The following is a 20,495-nucleotide window of genomic DNA, read 5'->3' on the forward strand; positions in this document are numbered from 1 at the left end:
TTCTATGTCAGAAAAGCAATTTTCATTTTGGTATTGGTCCCTCCACTTTTTTTATGTTTGGCATTGGTCCATGCACTTTGTAGAAGTTTTGCTATTGGTCCTTCCGTTAAGTCCAACTTAAAAAAAAAAACTAACGGTGTACCACGTGGCACACTAAAAGACAAAAAAATATTCTAACTTTTAAATTATTATTTTATTCATTATTTTTAAACTTAAAAATATCATTAGTCCTTGCACTTTCAGTATTTTTTGATATTGGTCTCTGCACTTTAGGATTGTTTCCTAAACCCATTTAAAAAAAAACATTCAATACAGTCTATGGAAAGACATGTCATTTAACAATGAAACTAGAGCACAATACATATTGGCCAACAAAATTTCTAAATTTTGATACAAAAGGAAATGAGAAGTAGCCAGTTATGAAGAACGCCATGGTCCCTTCGGTTTTAAATATTTTTTTGTATTCATTTTAGGTTTTATTTTGTCTTCCGCATAACAGAGGCGTTGAAATTCCTTTTCTTGATTATGCGGCCTCATTCGAATACCCACCCAATGTGAAAATCATAAACCTCGTCCCTGAAAAGAAGGATTTCGTGACATATAATATAACACGTCACTTTAATTTAATTTTGAAGTTTAGAAGAAACAGCGAATGATGTGAATAATAATAATATCTAGTGGCCAAAGGAGTATACTTCCGCAATTAAAGACTGTAGTCTAAACATGGGTTGATACGTTGAAAGTTGAAAACTCGAATACACACTTATTTATTAGCCACCAATCAAGACCTATATGCGACAAATTTCCTACAATTCATACCCACTTGCTCTTGCATACTTCATTTCATCTTTAAAAGTCAACGCAATTATCCGTCATGTTACATAGATTAGCAATTATTTTGTGTATATATATGGCACCCAATTCTTATAATTACAAAAAAAAAAAAAAATTACAATAATATATTAAAAAACACAATCAAAGAACAACACCAAAACAACAATATCTCCAAACCAAACGATATATTTTAAATTTTGCAAGTTGATGGAAGATGCCTTTTCAGCTTAGGTGTTATTCCGAAGCTTTGTCAATTAGCTCAAGAACATGTCAAGAGCATGAGATAATAATAATGGCAATGAAGGAGGGAATTAGTAACAACAATTGCCCCTGGGCCACTGGTTAAGGAACCCAAAAGAGGAAATTTTAAATAAAAAAACATAATTTTTCATCTTTTAATGCACTGATTACACATCTCTCAATGCAAATCCTACTATATTTGACCCTTAACCAGTGCCCCGGAGGCACTGGTTAACATTTTCCTTAATTATATTATTTTAAGGTAATGGTTAGGTTTTTTTTTAAACTCGGTATCCGATCCAAGAATCGACTAATCCGAGGGGACCAATCCCACTGCCCACTTGTAGGGGCCCCGTTTAAAGCCAGGCAAGCTCTGTATGGACTTAGCCCACCGAAATTGGCACCAGAGGGAATCGAACATGAGACCTTTGGAGGAGCAAACTCCAAGATCCCAAGCCAACCACTAGGCCAACCCCAAATGAGTTAGGTAATGGTTAGTTTTACTTTGAATAGCTAAAGTAATTGCAAACTATATATATGTATTTTTTTTAAGAAATTTTTTTCTCATCAATGACATTATTATGTATCAATTGTGTCTTAGGAGAAAGTGAGGGGTTTAGGAGAAAGTGCAGCTAAAAGAGGGTGATAAATGTGTTACCTTACCCAATGCTAAGAATGGGTATATATATAGTGGATAAGTAGGGTCTTTGATGTCAAGTCTTCACGTGACAGTTGCCCCTGAGGGACAGGTGGGACCATCTAGGTGGTCCTCTACTGTAGGATTTGAACTGGACGGTAAGGATCTATTGGTCTGAAACATTATTCAATGGGATTTAAGGTGTGTTTATCGTATGGTGTCGCCTACTCTCATATCTTGGATTAGACCCGAGCCTAGTCAAAATGGGCCTTAACCCAGTCCAAAACAGATACCAAATAATCGGAACAATGAGTGGGTTTATCAGAGAGATGAGTGGGTTTAGATTGGACCAAGGCCCAAAATTTGGATGTATTCGTATATTCTTCAAAACTTATACGCAGATAGACCATATATTGAACCCACACTAAATACCAATGTATCAAGGCCACATGGTAGGATCTGGACTGTTTCGAGTGTCCCTAGAGATAGCTATCTTGGTAACAGTTCAAGAGACAAAACTCTAAGCCAACTATATAAATACTATCTCATGGTATTGCTCCAGCTACACTCACTTTTTATCCCAGATACCTCTATCACGCATGACGATTACTGACTTGAATGTCTGAGTGTGTACATGCATACACACTCCCATCCATTGGAGAATAAGGTTACTATTGACGACGATTCAACACTTGGAGGCCAATCATAACCACTATCGAGAGAAGTCAAACGTGTCAGGTTCACCTCTTAACAGTTATGTGCAGTGCAACCTTATTTGAAGAAGGGAAATGGGGATAGGATGGTGCTTGTGAAAAACAACAACACGATTGTAGTAGAGTCAACCCAATAAATGTCTGAATTCAATGATGTTTTAGAAGAAAAAATTGTGGCAATTATGAAGACAATTAGAATTTCTCCATCATTTCCATTCTCTGGATCCTCATTGATTCCAAAGACTTGTTTGGCCATTTAAAGACAAGCAACACCTGAACAACTATTAAGGCAGTTCACTTGACATACTACATACCGCGTATTTACGTACCAGTTCGTGATACTTTTACGAATCGATTCACACAAAAAAGTGTATGATTCATCGAAACAGATGAAACGATATAAGTAAGTGAAGATCAGAGAAAGATGGAAAAAAATTTGAGAAGAAGAAAAAAGATAAAAGGAAAGCCTCTTGACTTTAAGTCAGATCTAGAAAAATCTTTGTTCAACATGTTAAAAATCTTATAATTGGATTATCTATTAGTAGTATTTGACTAGATTAGCTCTCACCAAACCCAATTATGTGTTGTTTGAGAATTTTCCTATATTTTTAAAGAGAATTTTCCTATTATTGTAAATTGTACTACAATGGATTTCCCTAATAATTAAAATATTTCTTTTTTATGTTTAAAAAAATAAGTTTTTCTTAAGGTAAAAAAAAGTCTTCTACCATCGTCCAATAGTTCTCCTATTCTCTCTCTCATGTAATGATAAATACGTTGACATTTGACTTGTTAAGTATATATAAGTAGACTAGCGGTGATATACCAGCAAGGCCAAATTCCACACTAAACAGAGACGGTTTTGCGTTTCACAAAGCTCAAAGAGCCTTATTTTTCATACCAATTCTTTCTCTAGTTACTATGGAAACTCAAGCACCCGCACCCACAGATGTAAGTGTCTCTGTCCTCTCTCCTTATTTTTTCCTTATTTAATAAGACATGATTTTTTTTTTTGTTTATGTTCCAACAATTTTTAAAACCATGTTAGTTTTTTTATTTGCATTTGTGTTTCATATGCTCTGTTTTGATTTCTTCAAATCTGCATATGTACAATTTATATGGAAAAAATAAAATAATAAACAAGACAACTTCTTTCTTTAATTATTTTTCTTCTGTTTTGCTGAGGATATAGGAGTATGTTTCTTTACCCCATCCTTTTCCTATATCCTAACCTCTTAAGTGGTTGGGAAAATAGAACTTTTCATGAGTCTACGAGAGACCCGTGATAGGGCTTTAAATAGAAACTTGAAAGACACGCACATACCCGTTAGATTTGTGTCACCCATGCTTGTCTAAAGTTGTACTCATCCCTCTAAATTATATACTCTCTCCGTCCCATATTAGATGATCTGTTTGACATTTTACACTTTTGACCTGACAATCTGACATATTTTGACCTTATTTTTCTACTAATATACAAATATAAATAATATTATATAAGATGTTGTTGGATTTATCTCGATAAATATTTTCAAAATATTAAATTTTCATAATTTTTTCAAATAGACAATTAAAGATATTAAAGATAAAAAAATATGCATTGATATGTGTGTCAGAGTCAACTAGATCATCTAATATAGGACGGAGGGAGTATCGTTTTACACTAACAATAAAATATTAATATTAATTTTTTTTATTATAGTTTTATTTGCATATTTTTTTATTTCTTTAATTTATTTTTCTCATATCATTTATTAAAGATAATTTTATAAAAAAATTCATAATAATTTTTTTAATACAAAACTAATTATTTTTATTAAATATTTAATTATATTTCAAAAAAATACATTATATTTTTTAATACATATGAAATGTACTAAACAACTTATAATTTGAGACGGGTGAAGTAAATTGTAAATAGTAATTAACCACGACTTCATCGATAAAAATAAATTAAATTAAAATAAAAGATGGTAGACATCTCATTTACCCAATCCACACCCTTCTCTATCTATAGATTTTTCCTCTCTTTCTCTTTATTTTGTGCCTTGAAGGTGAGAATGTGAGATTCACCTAAATTGTAGATGAAGTGAATGAGTTGTCTAACTATCATCACCATTAAATTAACCAGGGTTAGCCTAACTAGATTAAATTTAACGATCAAGAAAACCAATGGCACGTGATGCCCTCCTCTTATCCTTTGGTTGACGTGAAATGACGTAACAAAAATAATTATTATTTACCTAATAATAATTATAATAATATATACTAATAGTTACCATTAATTGGACACACTTAATTTCATACATTTCATAAATATAATAATGATCCAAAACTAGAACATACCCCCTTTGTCTTAAATTATAGGACGTTTGCTTCACACGTAATGAGAAATGTAATTAAAAATTTAAAAGAAGAGAGAGTAATAAATAGTTAAAGGTATAATAGAAAAAATAACTATTTACAAAGTAACTTTTAATTTGGGATAAAAAAATTTCACAAAGTAACTTATAATTTTGGTTGGAGGGAGTGTGTTTGTGTCAATGTAACGTGTCATCTATTTAACCTTTTGTTTGAATTATTATATTTGGATTTTTTTTTTTTGATGAGATATTTGGATGTTTTCTAGTTAAATATCACAGATCTATATTTATGCATAACTAGAACATCGACCCGTGCATCGCACGGGTCAAACCAACCAAAAAAAGTCATGAATAAGTTTTACCGGATAACTAAAATGTAATTGAATATATATTTTTTTTTTAGGGGAATCGAATAGTTCACATGATGATTATGATGTATTACACAATTCATATTAAATTGACATCGTTAGAGTTTGAGGCTTGAACAAAGAGAGACATTAATATATTTTAGAAAATTGCTATTTAGAATGATGCAGCCACAAATTTTAAGCGCGATACCTAAAGAAACTTATATTGAATAGTTAACAAAACTTAATCATTTTCCGTCACTTCAAATAAGATATTCAAAACATGGTAGGGTTTACAAAACTTGAAACTTAAAAGTAAATTTGCAAGTTGTTACTCGTTAATCATTCCAACACATGTAACCAATAAGATCAACATGCCTCAATGACTTATAAGATTCCAACTGTAACCAATATCTTCATTCTTATGTGGAATGTGTTAGGATTTACTTTATTATTTACATGATATCAAATCCTCAATGACTTATAGTGACACGCAAAGCAATTTTAAAAATGAATAATAGTATCATAGTAAGCTTAGAGAAGGCATCATACTATGAATATAACTCGATCAACTTACTATTAACGAAGCCTCAACAAATTCACATCTAAACCCTACAAAATATTCCTTTGGATGACTTAAAAATACTAAACCAATTGCCTTCCACAACCTCATAATCTAGGGTTATATACAAAACAATCCAAAGCACTACAAATGGAAAACTTCAAAATACTGTAAAGATCCAATATGCAGACCAATTAAGAGAGACTGACAACATGACGATCCCCAAACTAATTAATTTATTCGATAAAGAATAGACTGACATGTTAAAAGATGCAGGAAAAAAAATGTGACACTTCATTCCAGCTCTCTCCACAAAAACATGTCTACTCTTAAAATAACAAAAACAGGACCTCAATATCTCTAAAAATAACAAACACAGAATCACAATAGTGCCAATTACTGCTAGGAAACAATAACAGAGACTGATACAAAACTGGGCGTGGGATTTGGCTGCTCCATTCAAGACATACTCGTAGACTGCTACTGATGAATAATTTGCCCAAAACTCCTGAACATCTTTGGCAAACTGCTCTGAACGAAAACAATTTCTTCTCGAATGAGTACGAATTCTCACCTCCTAATACTGATGCAATTGTTGTTTGTCGTCCATGTATCTGCTAAACCATCAAGAGTATGAATGAAAATAACGTACGGCATGGAAATTAGAGCAACATATAAGTATTTTGAATCCCCGAATATTAGTTCACCACTTATGCTAAAAATATATACAATCTCACAAAAAAAAGTTGTTGAGCATGAATCCATTGTTTAAAATCACAAAAAGAAGCTATTCCAAAATAAGTCTCATCTCAATCCATCAAAAAATAATTATGTAGAATCCAACTAAAGTGCACTTAACCTATGGATAATGAAGCATACGACAGGATGGTTACAACTTACAAAAAACAAAATGTTGATACATCACTATTGAAAAACCTAAACACCACGAAAACATAAGTGTCTCTGATATGAACATCATATCATATTAAATATAGAACACAATATGAAATTTCATAGCATAATATTACCTTATGAGAAGGCAATCGATTTATTTGATATTTTTAATTATTTTCTTTGTTGGTATACACCAAATATGAGCTACTCTAACTTTCATCTTAAAATCTCTCTTTCCTCTAGTAACAGCTATAAGAGCGGAGTGTAAGTGTTGGCCATACTTTCAAATCAAAAATCACCATGTATAACCTTTGTTTTTCGTTTCCAAGCTACTGCAAGTAAAGAGATGAGTACCTTAGATATATACAGGGAGCTGATACATACAAATAAAGGTGCAAGTGATAACAACTAATGTGCATTGAATACGCATTACAGCTGTGTCTTTGTATCCTTTGATAACTAAATAATAGGCTTAGAGTTGCGACATCAATGAGAATAACTAAAATTGAGCAAAATTAGAGTTCCCTTGATAACTAAATAGTAGGCGCAGAAAAATTGGCCAAAATATAGTGTAACTCAGATTGTAAACTATACACCAACAAACTACAAATTTGTTTGAGTATATTAGTACATGAAATATAGTGTAATTCATGCTGGCTAGTATCTAATCTTCCTACACACAGGTTTGCAATACGAATTAAGCATGTAGTACAATGTCGATGCATAAGTTTCGCCCTCTAAATTAACCGGCCATAAACAAATAAGTGATATATTCAGATTAGCTATCCAGACAGAGAAGTAAATTTAACCTATAAAAAAAACACTACAGTTTTAACAATCAGGCTTACCATGCGCACCAAGTACACGTCTTTGTTTGTGCAAATTATCATCAATTAGATTAGGCGAAGTGTTATTCCAAACAACCTCTGGTCTGGACAGCTAATCAGAGACCATCAATGCTGCAAAAAGTCTTCGCAAATAATGTATGTTTCGACCTGAACTCTTTTGCATGAAATTAATGTCGGATACCACTGTCTCTTTAATAAAATCACCAACAACCGGATTTTTGGCTAAAACTCCATTGTCCACGCCTGAACCATGGCCTATATGTGATAAATTAATAATATATAAGAAAGAATGTCAAAAAATAGAAGTATAACTCTGCCAAAAATTAAAATTGCTTAAAGGTCCGTAACCGTAATCTGCTAACCCGAGTTGTTTGGTTTACTGCAACCTTCAATATTCTCAGTAGAGTCTGCATAAGGGCAAGATATGGTGAGGTTTCTCTGAAGCTTTGCATTTGATAAAACATGTTTTCCAGGTCCAAGAAGCTTAGAAGACTCTATGCTACAACTGCTGCGTTTGAACACTGAAAAAATACATCCTTAGTGCCAGTTCCTTGAACCTTAAAAAGGAGAAGCATAATTACCATGATTAGTGAAAGCTATGCTTACCACTTGTTATATCACTCAATGGAAATCCTAAACCAGAACCTATGCGATTTTGGCACATTAATTCCTGACCATTGAAATACAAATCATTTGTAACCACCAACTCTAAGGTAAATACAAATAAGAAGGGCGATGGTGCGATCAATGCTAAATGGCTTAATGTAAAATCTTCCTTTGAAATATTTCTCCCTATGTTGCCATCTTAATTTGATGACATACAGAGCTTTGAATCTCTAACCCAAATCTCAAAACTATAATGTATGACCTTTGAAATATTACTCAATACTTCAACCTAAATACCAAATGAAAAAAATTAAACAGCAAAAAACCTATTAACAAATATGAGCTTTGCTATTTTTTACCGTAAGCATAAGTTATAGACGGATTATACTCGTTTCTCACTATAGTATCTCCATCTGTATACCAGCAATCTCTTTGCCACGAATTTCCCTCTGACTGTCACACAAATAATATATCACACATCAATCAAATTAACATCAACAGCTATCGCACAACACAATAACAAAATTTACAATCACATACTTTAAAGAACAAAACTGAATAGTCATAGTTATATTCTCTTTGGTTTTTTGAGAATCCAAAGGCACATTTTCATGATAAAATTGTGGCTTACTTCGCATTGACGCCGACGCCGACAATGTTTAGATGACGAAGTTGTTGAAGAGGACGACCCATTCACACATTTCTTGCTCCAATCGATCCCAATCGTTTCTATTTAGCTACTTGTTTCGATGCCATTTACAGTTCTCGCAGAACAAACAAAAATCAACAAAATAATTAGAAAAAATAATAATAATCAAAACAATTGAGTGAGATTTCATCGAATTCAACTATAATCGCAGGCGTGTTAGTGAAAGTTATTAGAGTGACAAAAATTGATGAGAAATGCATAAGGAATATTATTAGCTTAAGATAAGAAGAATTGAAAACTGACCTAAAAATGATGACGGAGCAATTTCATGAATCCGAAGTTGGCAGAATCGGGAGAAGAGATTCGAAGAGGTGAACCGCAAGCAAATATAGTTTTAGTGATATTGGTAGATAGTTTAGTGAATGCAAGCAAATATAGTTCTACTTTTATGGATCGTGTGATGCGTTGCTTCACAACTAAAGAGATGGAAATATGGCAAAATTATAGCAAACTTCGTAACAAAATTCGTCTGGCCAAAATTATAGCAAACTTGATAACAGAATTCGGCTGACATTAATTAAGTAAGATGACCAATGGCTAAAATTGAATGGCGCCTAAATGTGTAAGATCCAATGGTTCAGAAAAGTAGAGGGAGAAATGGGGGGAAAATATTAGGGTTAGAAATAGCTTTAGGGGTTAAACTTTATTATATATATAAGATATATAAGATATAAGATTGAAAGAAACAGGTTTAGGGCTTCGTATATATAACCAAAATATTTGCTTCATAAAAAAAAGGCAAGAGGATAAGAATAAAATTTGTGCGATGCATTTTTTTAGATGGAATTTGTTATGTTAAATTGCAATCGTAAAAGTGTAGAAAATATTTGTTTCAAAAAAAAAAAAAAGGAGGATACGAATGAAATTTGTTAGGTTAATTTTTTATTTTTTTTTGAAAGGGAAATTTGTTAGGTTAATTAATAAATAAGGATTCGGATGGCCAAAACTATAGGAAAACAAATTTCGGATTTAAGTGAATTGATAACAAATTTCGGATATGACCAAAATTATAATTAGAGATAAATATGAAATAGTTGTTTCGGAAAATAGAAGAGATAAATACGAAATAGTTGTTTCGGAAAATAGAAGAGATAAATATAATATGATCAATGGCTAAAATTGAATGGCGTCTAAATGCGCAAGATCCAATGGCTTAGAAAAGTGGATGAAAAAATGGGGGAAAAAAAATTAGGTTTAGGGTTAGCTTTACGGGTTAAGCTTTAGTAAATAAGATATAAGATATAAGATTGAGAGAAACAGGTTTAGGGCTTCGTATATATAACCAAAATATTTGCTTCATAAAAAAAAAGGCAAGAGGATAAGAATAAAATTTGTGCGATGCAATTTTTTAGATTGAATTTGTTATGTTAAATTGCAATCGTAAAATTGTAGAAAATATTTGTTTCAAAAAAAAAAAAGGAGGATACGAATGAAATTTGTTAGGTTAATTTTTTTTTTTGAAAGGGAAATTTGTTAGGTTAATTAATAAATAAGGATTCGGATGGCCAAAACTATAGGAAAACAAATTTCGGATTTAAGTGAATTGATAACAAATTTCGGATATGACCAAAATTATAATTAGAGATAAATATGAAATAGTTGTTTCGGAAAATAGAAGAGATAAATACGAAATAGTTGTTTCGGAAAATAGAAGAGATAAATATAATATGATCAATGGCTAAAATTGAATGACGTCTAAATGCGCAAGATCCAATGGCTTAGAAAAGTGGATGAAAAAATGGGGGGAAAAATTAGGTTTAGGGTTAGCTTTACGGGTTAAGCTTTAGTAAATAAGATAATATTCTTCAAAAAAAAATAGAATATAGAAGTATTTACGGATACTCCGGTTCCCTTAGTTTGATGTGAATATACGCATGTTCCCATCCCCTCTCAAGCACATGGTTAAGACTGGGCATCTATAATTCTATAGATAGATTATTATTGATGAATTATTTAAAGAAATTTATGAAATTAAATTTTTTTAAGAGAAAATATACACCAATTTAGATGCTTGATTCTATAAAAAAAACATCCAAAAAAAACTTAATAATATTTATATAAAAATGTATTAATTTTTATAAAATATTACTATTAATATAAATAGACCTCTTTTGTCAAAAAATAAAATAAAATAGGTCTCACTTTAAAATCCATCTTAGGTCTGAATATATACTAGGTTGATCCCATAAATTTGATAATACCTAGCCAATAAAAAATGTGCTGTTAAACTTTTTCAAATTTGTATTCTCAGCCTGTTAAAGTACATATAAGTTTTTTTTTTTTAAGGGGATATATATCCTCTAGCTAAAAAAAAAATCACAGTTGTACTTAGTCAAACTCGAGCCATGCATAAAAGTCAGGCTAAGATAAAGACATGCACTTGGTATGCAACTACAACTTTTGTTATCACTTTCCATGAAGTTTGGGAGCTATTAGAAGCAACTAATTTTTTATTTTTTTTTTAAAGTCAGAAGCAGCTACTCAAAAACGCCTTTAGTACCTATCAAATGAAAAAACTTAATAGCTGTTTTGGCCTCTTAAGAATCAAAAAATTGCGATTTTTGCCCTCTAACAAAGTAAAATACAATCCGGCCCTCTAAGTACTGCCCCTTTTGCAGTTTTGGTCTCAGACCAATTTTGACCAAGTCAATGTTAACGTGGTCTGTGTAATTTTTTAAATTTTTATTTTTTTATTTTTTTAATAATTAAAAAAATAAAAAAATTACACACATGGCGTCCACGTCAGCATTGACTTGGTCAAAATTGGTCTGGGACCAAAAGCGATACTTAGGAAGCTGGATTGTATTTTATTTTGTAAGGGGTGAAAATCGCAACTTCGCGGGCCAAAACTGTTATCAAACCAATAAAAAAGGACATAAGAAATTCATTTGGAAAAAAAATTCGTTTTGATTTTTTATTTTTCGGGTCACTGATTTTATTTATTGAAACAGATTGATGAAAAATTAAAGAGGCAAAAAGCAATTGATGACTGGCTTCCAATTAGTTCGTCAAGAAATGCAAAATGGTGGTATTCTGCATTCCACAATGTTACTGCCATGGTTGGAGCTGGTGTTCTTAGTCTCCCTTATGCCATGGCGCAACTTGGATGGTATATTTTTACTTGCATTTTCTACTTTTACTTTGCAAAGATTAAGCAGAAATTTAACACATTTAACGCATGACTCCTCATTAGGTGACTTCAATACATTTTCATATATTTTAGGGTTAAATATGTTTTTGGTCCCATCTCTAAAAAAAAATGTTTTTAGTCCCTATAAATATACCAATTTTTCGTTTTAATCCCTCTAAAATTTTCCTTTAACTTTTAGTCCCTATAAAATTTTCAATCACTACTTTTTGACCTTATTTTTAAGTTAATTTTTGTATTTTTTAATGAAATTGTGAAGAAATATGTAGAATATTGTAATAAAAAATTCCCCAAAAAATTAGAATTTTTTAACAAAATATAAATTAAATATGAATTTTTAACCATAAAAAATATAAAAATTCATATTAAATTCATGTTTTGTTAAAAAATTCTAATTTTGTTTAGGAGAGATTCTTATAATATTATGAATTTTTCTGCAAAATTTTATTCAAAAATATGAATTCTACATATGAGTTTACTTTAAAGAGGAACAAAAAATGAAGATGGAAAATTTTATAGGAACTAAAAGTTGAAGGAAAAATTTAGATGGACTAAAACGAAAAGTTGATATATTTTATAGGGACCAAAAACATATTTAACCCTATATTTTATGTCCAATGAATCTCAAAAATTGTTATTTATTGTCGTCGACTAAAAAAAGAACAACATATTTGACTATCAATTGTGTATTTGTTGAGTTGGAATTTACAATGTGTTTTCAGGGGTCCTGGAGTAACAGTATTAGTCCTCTCATGGTTCATCACATTATACACGTTATGGCAAATGGTTGAGATGCATGAAATGGTACCCGGAAAACGTTTTGATAGATATCATGAACTGGGTCAATATGCTTTTGGTGAAAAGTTGGGTCTCTATATTGTTGTGCCACAACAACTTATTGTTGAAGTTGGTGTTAACATTGTCTACATGGTAACTGGAGGAAAATCTTTGCAGAAGTTTCATGATACTGTTTGTTCCGACTGCAAAAAAATCAAATTGACTTACTTTATAATGATTTTCGCCTCCGTTCACTTTGTCTTGTCTCACCTCCCTAACTTGAACTCTATTTCTGGTGTCTCTTTAGCCGCCGCTATCATGTCGTTAAGGTACGTACCATTCATTTGTTAACTCCATTTACCGTCTTTAATCAATCAATATGAATGCTAAAGAATTTTTCTCTCTATACGATGAATCTTCATTTCTTTAATCATAAGAAAACATAATTTTCACATGTTAAATTTGACAATGATGTTTCTCCGCAGTTACTCTACAATTGCTTGGGCAGCTTCTGCTCATAAAGGTGTTATAGAAAATGTTGATTATGGTTACAAAGCTACGACTACCCCAGGAACTGTCTTTGGTTTCTTCAATGCCCTTGGAGATGTGGCTTTTGCTTATGCTGGACACAACGTGGTGTTAGAAATCCAAGCAACAATTCCATCTACACCGGAAAAACCATCTAAGGGTCCTATGTGGAGAGGAGTGATTGTAGCCTATATAGTTGTAGCTTTGTGCTACTTTCCAGTTGCTCTCATTGGTTATTGGATGTTTGGAAATAGTGTTGATGACAACATTCTCATGACTTTAGAGAAACCAAACTGGCTTATTGCAATGGCTAACATGTTTGTTGTTATCCATGTTATTGGAAGCTACCAGGTGAAACTCAATTTCAAAGTTCAAAAACTTTCAATTTTTAATTGACCCTTCTTTTTTTATAAAAACTTAATATTTTACTAAGATTGATCACTCTCTTTTGTAAATGTAGATCTATGCAATGCCAGTATTTGACATGATTGAAACAGTGATGGTAAAGAAGTTGAATTTCAAGCCTACCACAATGTTGCGTTTTATTGTACGAAATGTGTATGTGGGTAAGTATAAGCATTTTTAAAAAAATTAAGTTGATATATTACTTTTAGTTCATTTCATTTTTTTTAATCTCCAATATAAATTGACATATAATTTTTTATGATTCCAGCGTTCACAATGTTCATTGCTATTACTTTTCCGTTTTTCGGTGGTCTACTAGGATTTTTTGGTGGATTTGCTTTTGCTCCAACAACATACTTTGTAAGCTAACAACATTAGTGAACTTTGATCTAGTATGAGTTCTTATGATAAAACAACTTCAATTAATGGTTCGTTTAAATTTTCAGCTACCATGCATAATGTGGCTTGCAATATACAAGCCAAGGAGATTCAGCTTGTCTTGGTGGTGTAACTATGTAAGTTTGATTTTCATTTTAAATATTCTTCATTAAATCGTATTTTTTTAAGGGTTAATTAAGTAAATAGTCCCTATAAATATTCAGAATTTTGTTTTTTATCCTTACAAAATAAAATCACTTTTTAGTCCTTATAAATTTTTTCATCAGCATTTTTAGTCCCTATAAAAATTTTCTATCAGCATTTTTAGTCCTTGTCAAAAATTTCCATCAACATTTTTGGTCCCTAAAATGTTTAAGGAAAATGTCACAGAGACTAAAAAGTGTTATTTTATTTTGTAGGGACTAACAGAACTGCGAATATTTATAGGGACTAAAAATTTAATTAACACTTTTTTTTAATACTTGTTTTATTTTATTTTATTTTTTAATAAGAACCTGGTTTAATCTTTTTTTCATTGATAATATAGGTTTGCATTGTGCTTGGCTTATGTTTGATGCTTTTATCACCTATTGGAGGATTGAGGTCAATCATCCTTAATGCGAAGAATTATGATTTCTATTCTTAAACTAATTCTCCACATAAAAAATGATGGCAACTTTAGGTACGCAAATGCACGAAAGAAATCGAATTGTATGAAAGAAATTGGTTATTATCTAATGTGAAATAGTAATATTTGTCTATGGAACATCCATAACATGCTTATTGGTGGAGAAAAAGTAGCTGCAACAAAGTAAAGGGAATTTTCGTCTTTTTTATTTCAACTCTCAATGTATATTTCTTTCCCTTGTTTAATTGTTTTAGTGAACTTCTTGTATGTTATAATTACCTATTATGTTTTTGTGATATATACAGTTTTTATTTTTAATTATCTATTTTTTTACACATAAACTAAATGTTCCTTGGCGATTACTACAAATTGTATTTTCTTATTTGGTGAATAAAAAGGCGTCAAAGTTAAATTTATGAGGTATATCTAAGTAATTATGCGAGATCTGTTTCCAAACAATAGTGACCGGCTTGCAAAGACATCATGAATATTAGAGTTTCTTTATGGCTTTAGACAAGGAGAAAGAGTGTGTAATACTATAATATACAAACTTCTTTTTTCACATAATCAAGAACAATTTTTTTACATAATCAAGAACAATGATGCATTTTATTAAGGGTTAATTAAGTAAATGGTCCCTATAAATATTCAGCATTTCAATTTTAGTCCCTACAAAATAAAATCGCACTTTTTAATCTCTATAAAAAATTTCGTCAGCATATTTAGTCCTAGTAAAATTTTCCATCAACATTTTTAGTCCCTGTAAAAATTTTACGTCAGCATTTTTGGTCCCTAAAATGCTAAAGGAAAATGTCACAGGGACTAAAAACAAAATTATGAATATTTATAAAATGAGTATTACATCAATAGAATGAACTATAGTAGGTATTTTCCAAATATGCGTGCTAAGAAAGGTAAGATAGAATTTTGGTCAACAAAGGTTCCCCATTTGTTCTAGTCGGATACGAACTCAATTTAAAACTTTATTTTAGGGAAGTAACTTGTTAATTAGGTCCATAATCATCATACAATGAGTATTACATCAATAGAATAAACAATAGTATGCATTTACCAAGTATTCAAACCAAAAAAGATAAGATAAAATTTTGGTCAACAAAGGTTCCTCCTTTATTCTAGTTGTAGACGAACTCAATTTCAAACTTTATTTTAGTAAAGTAACTTGTAAATTAGGTTTATAATCATCATACAATGAGTATAACATCAATAGAATGAACTATAGTAACAATTTTTCAAGTATCCAAGCTAAAAAAATGTAAGATAAAATTTTGGTCAACAAAGGTTCCGCCTTTGTTCTTGTCGGATACGAGCTCAATTTAAACTTTATTTTAGGGATGTAACTTGTTAATTATGTCCATAATCATCATACAATGAGTATTACGTCAATAGAATGAACAATAGTATGCATTTGCCAAGTATGCATGGCAAAAAAAGTAAGATAAAATTTTGGTCAACAAATGTTCCTCCTTTTTTCTAGTTGGATACGAACTCAATTTAAAACTTTATTTTAGTTAAGTAACTTGTTAATTAGGTTCATAATCATCATACAATGACTATTAAATCAATAGAATGAACAATAGTAGACATTTTCCAAGTATGCATGTCAATAAAAGGTAAGATAAAATTTTGGTCAACAAAGGATCCCCCTTTTTCTAGTTGGATATGAACTCAATTTAAAACTTTATTTTAGAGATGTGACTTGTTAATTAAGTTCATAATCATCATACAATGAGTATTACATCAATAAAATGAACTATAGTAGGCATTTGTTAAGTATGCTTGCCAAGAAAGCTAAGATAAAATTTTGGTTAACAAAGGTTCCCCCTTTGTTCTAGTTGGATACGAACTCAATTTAAAACTTTATTTTTGGGAAGTAACTTGTGAATTAGGTCCATAATAATCATACATTGAGTATTACATAAATAGAATAAACTATAGTAGGCATTTGTGATGAGTCAATAATTAGCTAGTTTTAATATAATATTTAAGTCCTTTTTATTTAGATTTAAGTTTATTTTATTTTAATATTATTTCCTTTTAGAGCTATTTTACTTCATTTGCATATTATTATATTTCAGGAATTAATATTTGATAGATTGAGTCTTGGATCAAAAGAAAGGAGAATTGGAGCTGATTCATGCCAAAAATATAAAGATCTCATATATAAATATCTTGTGCAAAGAATTTGAAGATCCTTCACCAAAATATGAAGATTTGATACAAAAATATGAAATCAACCAATGGAAGCTTGACACATCCCCAATTTGCCTTTTGATGCTTTTCCTTAGGAATTAAGCTACTCTGTTTTAGTTTTACCGAAAAGCCCATGTAGTTGCTTAGATTTTAAGTCGAACATAAGACTATAAATAGAGTAGCTAGCTATCACAAATAGTCATCTTTTGTTCTTGGAATAAAAGTCCACCTTTACTTTATTGTTATTTTATTTTATATTCTTCTTCTTCTTCTCCTCTATGTCTACAATGAACGTTAGTGAGTAGATTCTTCTTGTCTTGGGATTGTTGGATAAGTCTAATGACGTAATCCGAATCAAACCAAGCCTTAAACCTTAATTCTATGTAACCCTAATTTCTAATCTAAATTCACCGTTTTAACATGAATTAACCATTATCAAACTGTGGAAGCGAACACGGAGGGTTTGATAATTGTTAATTCATCATCTCAAATATCAATTTATAAAGCGAACGCGGAGCTTTGATATTCGAACAAGTGAATTTAGACAAGGATTGCGAAACATGAGAATAGTCTAGCAAACCTTGAGACATATAAAGTTTCGAGCTTCAAGGGTTCCAAAGGCAATCACCCATGAGAATAGGTGTGGTTGTTGGAGGAACACACTCACTGACTTCGAGAGAAGCTTTGATACGCTAAAGAGAAACTTGTCTTTAGAAATTAGGACTAACGTAAAGTTATAAGTTTAAGGGTTTGTTTGTGAATGATTCGTTGTTATGATGAACCAATAATCCCAAGGCTCTTTTATTTTATTATTGTTATTTTCTTTTAATTAAACAAAAACACAACTTTCTACCTTCTAAACTTTCAATCTAATCATTGTTAAAAGTTAATTGAATTCATAACTCTCTGTCGGAACGATATCTTTTTATTACTACATCGGTAAACCGTGCACTTGCGGTTTGTCCTATCAATTTGCCAAGTATCCAAGCAAAAAAATGTTAGACAAAATTTTGGTTACCAAAGGTTCCTTCTTTATGGTAGTTGGAGACGAACTCAAATTAAAATTTTATTTTAGGGATGTAACTTGTTGATTAGGTCCATAATCATCATACAATGAGTGTTACATCAATAGAATGAATTATAGTAAGTGTTTTTGTTTTCATTGCCAGCAAAACACACACACACACAAACCATGAATTTTTTTGTCATTGTGCTGAAGATCTTTCTCATGCTGTCGCAAATAGATAGCTCTCTATTTGACTGCATGATGAAGATCTTCAACATGCTGTCAAAATTATATAGATAGATAGATACAAAGCATGATGAAGTTATGAACTTGATCTAGTTGCATATCTAATCCCGAAAAGCTTCTTATGAACTTGATCCAGTTGGCATGCAGATCGAAATATGTCAGTTGACAGGCCTGCATGATCAAGTTCAAAAACACCTCTTCGAACACCATCCTATAATATTATGTTGTTTGTGTTGTTTTAAGCTGTTTACTTTTTTTTTTATGACTTTTTTAATTTTTTTTTCTATGTCATCATCCATGAAAAACCCTCCAAAAACACAGTCTAGGGCTGTTTGAATTATATAATCCGAATTTGTTTTAGACAGAATCAGATTATATAATTCGAAAACCCTAAGTTTTTTTTTGGACGGTGGCGTTTCACCAAAGGTTTAGACGGTTAATGATGTGTTTAATGAATTTTTAGACAGTTGGACGGTGGAAAACGTTGTATTTGAATGTAGTTATGATATATGACATCTTTTAGACTATAAATAGACTTGCATCTTCAATAAATTCCTTCATTCTTCACATCACCTCTTTTCTTACTTTTTCTTTAACATTTTTTTAGTGTTTTTTTGGAGTGTTTATGGTGTCATGGTCATTGCTGACAATTCATATATTTCATGCAAAGAAAACACAATAAATCACAGTTAATAAGTTTTCGGATTTTATATTCCGAAATATGCTAACAATCTGGTTCAGATTATATAATCCGAACCAGGGGTATTTTTGTCATTTTTATAGCGCATGTGATAATAGCATACGGTGGGACGGTAATACTAAAAAATTTAGGCTTAAACGCATTATTCACCCCCTAAGTTTGCAAAAGTAGCAATTTTGGCCCTTTTAAAAAATGGCAAAAGTGACATCCCATGTTTAGGGAAAATATGCTTTTTTGACCCTCGAACATAAGGGAAATATGCTCTTTTGGCCCCTTATCTTTACAAAAAGTTGCGATTATTACCTCTGTTTTGGGACACATGGCATCTTCTCAGCAAATTTGTAACATTTAGGGGCCAAAATTGTTTTTTTTTTTTGTTATAGGATCAAAATCAAAACTCTTTAAAAGTTAAGGTGTCAAAAATGCACTTAAACCAAAAATTTATGAAGAATTTACCTTTCGGCTCTGTTTGGAAAGGTCAAAAAATGAGCTTACAGTTTATAGCGGATAGCTTATAAGCTTGTCTGACAAAAAAAAGCTCCGTTTGGTAACGATCTTTGCACAACGAGCTTATAGCTTATTTCAATAGCTTATATCTTATTTTTCAGACGCTATTCCAAGTAAAGTTCGAGCTTATAACTTATAACTTATCATCTTTTATTTCATTTTTACCCTTATTAGTCTAACTAAATTCCATTTTCACCCTTTATCATTTATTATATTATAAAGTATAATACATGTTTTAAATAAGCATATATGAAAGATTTTTTTTTAATGAAAGATCTTATAATAATTTTCTTTTTTAAAATTGGAACTTATAATTATTTTTTCCAATGCAATATACCTTCCGATGTTATATCTATTGCGAGTTCAGGTATGCTCCATTTAGGTAATGCTCCATGTAGTCCATTTAAGGGTTTAGATTTAAGACACGTGGCAAAAAAACATCTAAGGGTTGTGATTTTGTTTAAATTAAAAAAATAAGCATTTGTTTAATTAAAAGAAAGATCGCTTATATCCTTCTTCCTGTCAAACGTTAAACACGTCCTTTTCACTTCCATGGGCATCGCCGCTGCCTGTTCCCCCACTCCGTCGTCGTCGCCCTTCAGCACCGCCATTGAAACCACCTGTATCTTCACCATTTCAACTGCTTTCTTCTTCACGTGTTAACATTAAACTCTCGCGTACACCCGTTATCACAACAACAAATTTAAAAATAGTGTCACTTATTTACCAGTTACCCCTTATTATTGAGATCGATCAATTGGAAATCCAATTCAACCAATCTTCGAATGATGTGTAGGCAGGTGGTTTCAACGACGATGATGGAAGGTGGTCGGAGAGAGGGGGAGGAGGGGCGGTGGTGCATAAACATAATAAGAACAGATGAGTTTGAGAGGAAGATATAAGCGTTTTTTAATTAACCAATGTTTATTTTTTAATTTAAATAAAATCACAGCCCTTAGATGTTTGTTTGCCATGTGTCTTAAATCTAAACTTCTAAATGGACTAAATGGAGCATCACACAAATGGAGTATACGTGAACTATTCCATTGTTTCTTCAAGGAATTTTTTTTTCTTTTAATAAATCTTCATTGCCTTCTGTTTAAATATATTTTTTCTTCATAAATTACATTATGATTTTTTTAATAAAAATGACAAGTTTGAATATATATTCTTCATTTTAATGATAACTATATCTGTTGCTCTTTATA

At 31.2% G+C, this 20,495-nt stretch overlaps 2 protein-coding genes across 2 annotated transcripts; one reads left to right on the top strand and one right to left on the bottom strand.

Moving 5' to 3' along the window:
• Positions 1-3,254: 3,254 nt before the first annotated feature.
• LOC146906159 (lysine histidine transporter 1-like) lies at positions 3,255-14,958 on the top strand. The gene is made up of 8 exons (XM_085722740.1): positions 3,255-3,375; positions 11,705-11,862; positions 12,624-13,007; positions 13,164-13,557; positions 13,667-13,772; positions 13,880-13,971; positions 14,058-14,126; positions 14,537-14,958. Exons 1-8 carry the CDS (start codon positions 3,346-3,348, stop codon positions 14,633-14,635), a joined length of 1,332 nt encoding a protein of 443 aa, XP_085578866.1. The 5' UTR covers positions 3,255-3,345; the 3' UTR covers positions 14,636-14,958.
• On the bottom strand, positions 5,910-9,328 carry LOC146906160 (uncharacterized). The gene is made up of 5 exons (XM_085722741.1): positions 8,676-9,328; positions 8,404-8,497; positions 8,045-8,108; positions 7,801-7,959; positions 5,910-7,693 (listed from the first exon to the last, which is right to left on the bottom strand). The coding sequence occupies exons 2-5, from the start codon at positions 8,410-8,412 to the stop codon at positions 7,530-7,532; spliced, it is 396 nt and encodes a 131-aa protein (XP_085578867.1). The 5' UTR covers positions 8,413-8,497; positions 8,676-9,328; the 3' UTR covers positions 5,910-7,529.
• Positions 14,959-20,495: the final 5,537 nt, after the last annotated feature.

This window comes from Medicago sativa, chromosome 7, assembly GCF_051527215.1.
Source record: "Medicago sativa cultivar Bolivia chromosome 7, Bolivia_mono, whole genome shotgun sequence".
NCBI classification, from domain to species: Eukaryota; Viridiplantae; Streptophyta; class Magnoliopsida; order Fabales; family Fabaceae; genus Medicago; species Medicago sativa.

What these genes read in the sequence shown, in the direction of transcription:
- LOC146906159 (XM_085722740.1), top strand. Translation starts at nt 3,346, where the DNA reads ATGGAAACTCAAGCACCCGCACCCACAGAT. An exon ending in AAGCACCCGCACCCACAGAT is followed by an intron (nt 3,376 to 11,704) that starts GTAAGTGTCTCT and finishes TTATTGAAACAG; the next exon opens with ATTGATGAAAAATTAAAGAG. An exon ending in TGTACGAAATGTGTATGTGG is followed by an intron (nt 13,773 to 13,879) that starts GTAAGTATAAGC and finishes TTATGATTCCAG; the next exon opens with CGTTCACAATGTTCATTGCT.
- LOC146906160 (XM_085722741.1), bottom strand. An exon ending in ATTGAGTGATATAACAAGTG is followed by an intron (nt 7,960 to 8,044) that starts GTAAGCATAGCT and finishes GTATTTTTTCAG; the next exon opens with TGTTCAAACGCAGCAGTTGT. An exon ending in CAGTAAACCAAACAACTCGG is followed by an intron (nt 7,694 to 7,800) that starts GTTAGCAGATTA and finishes TATCACATATAG; the next exon opens with GCCATGGTTCAGGCGTGGAC.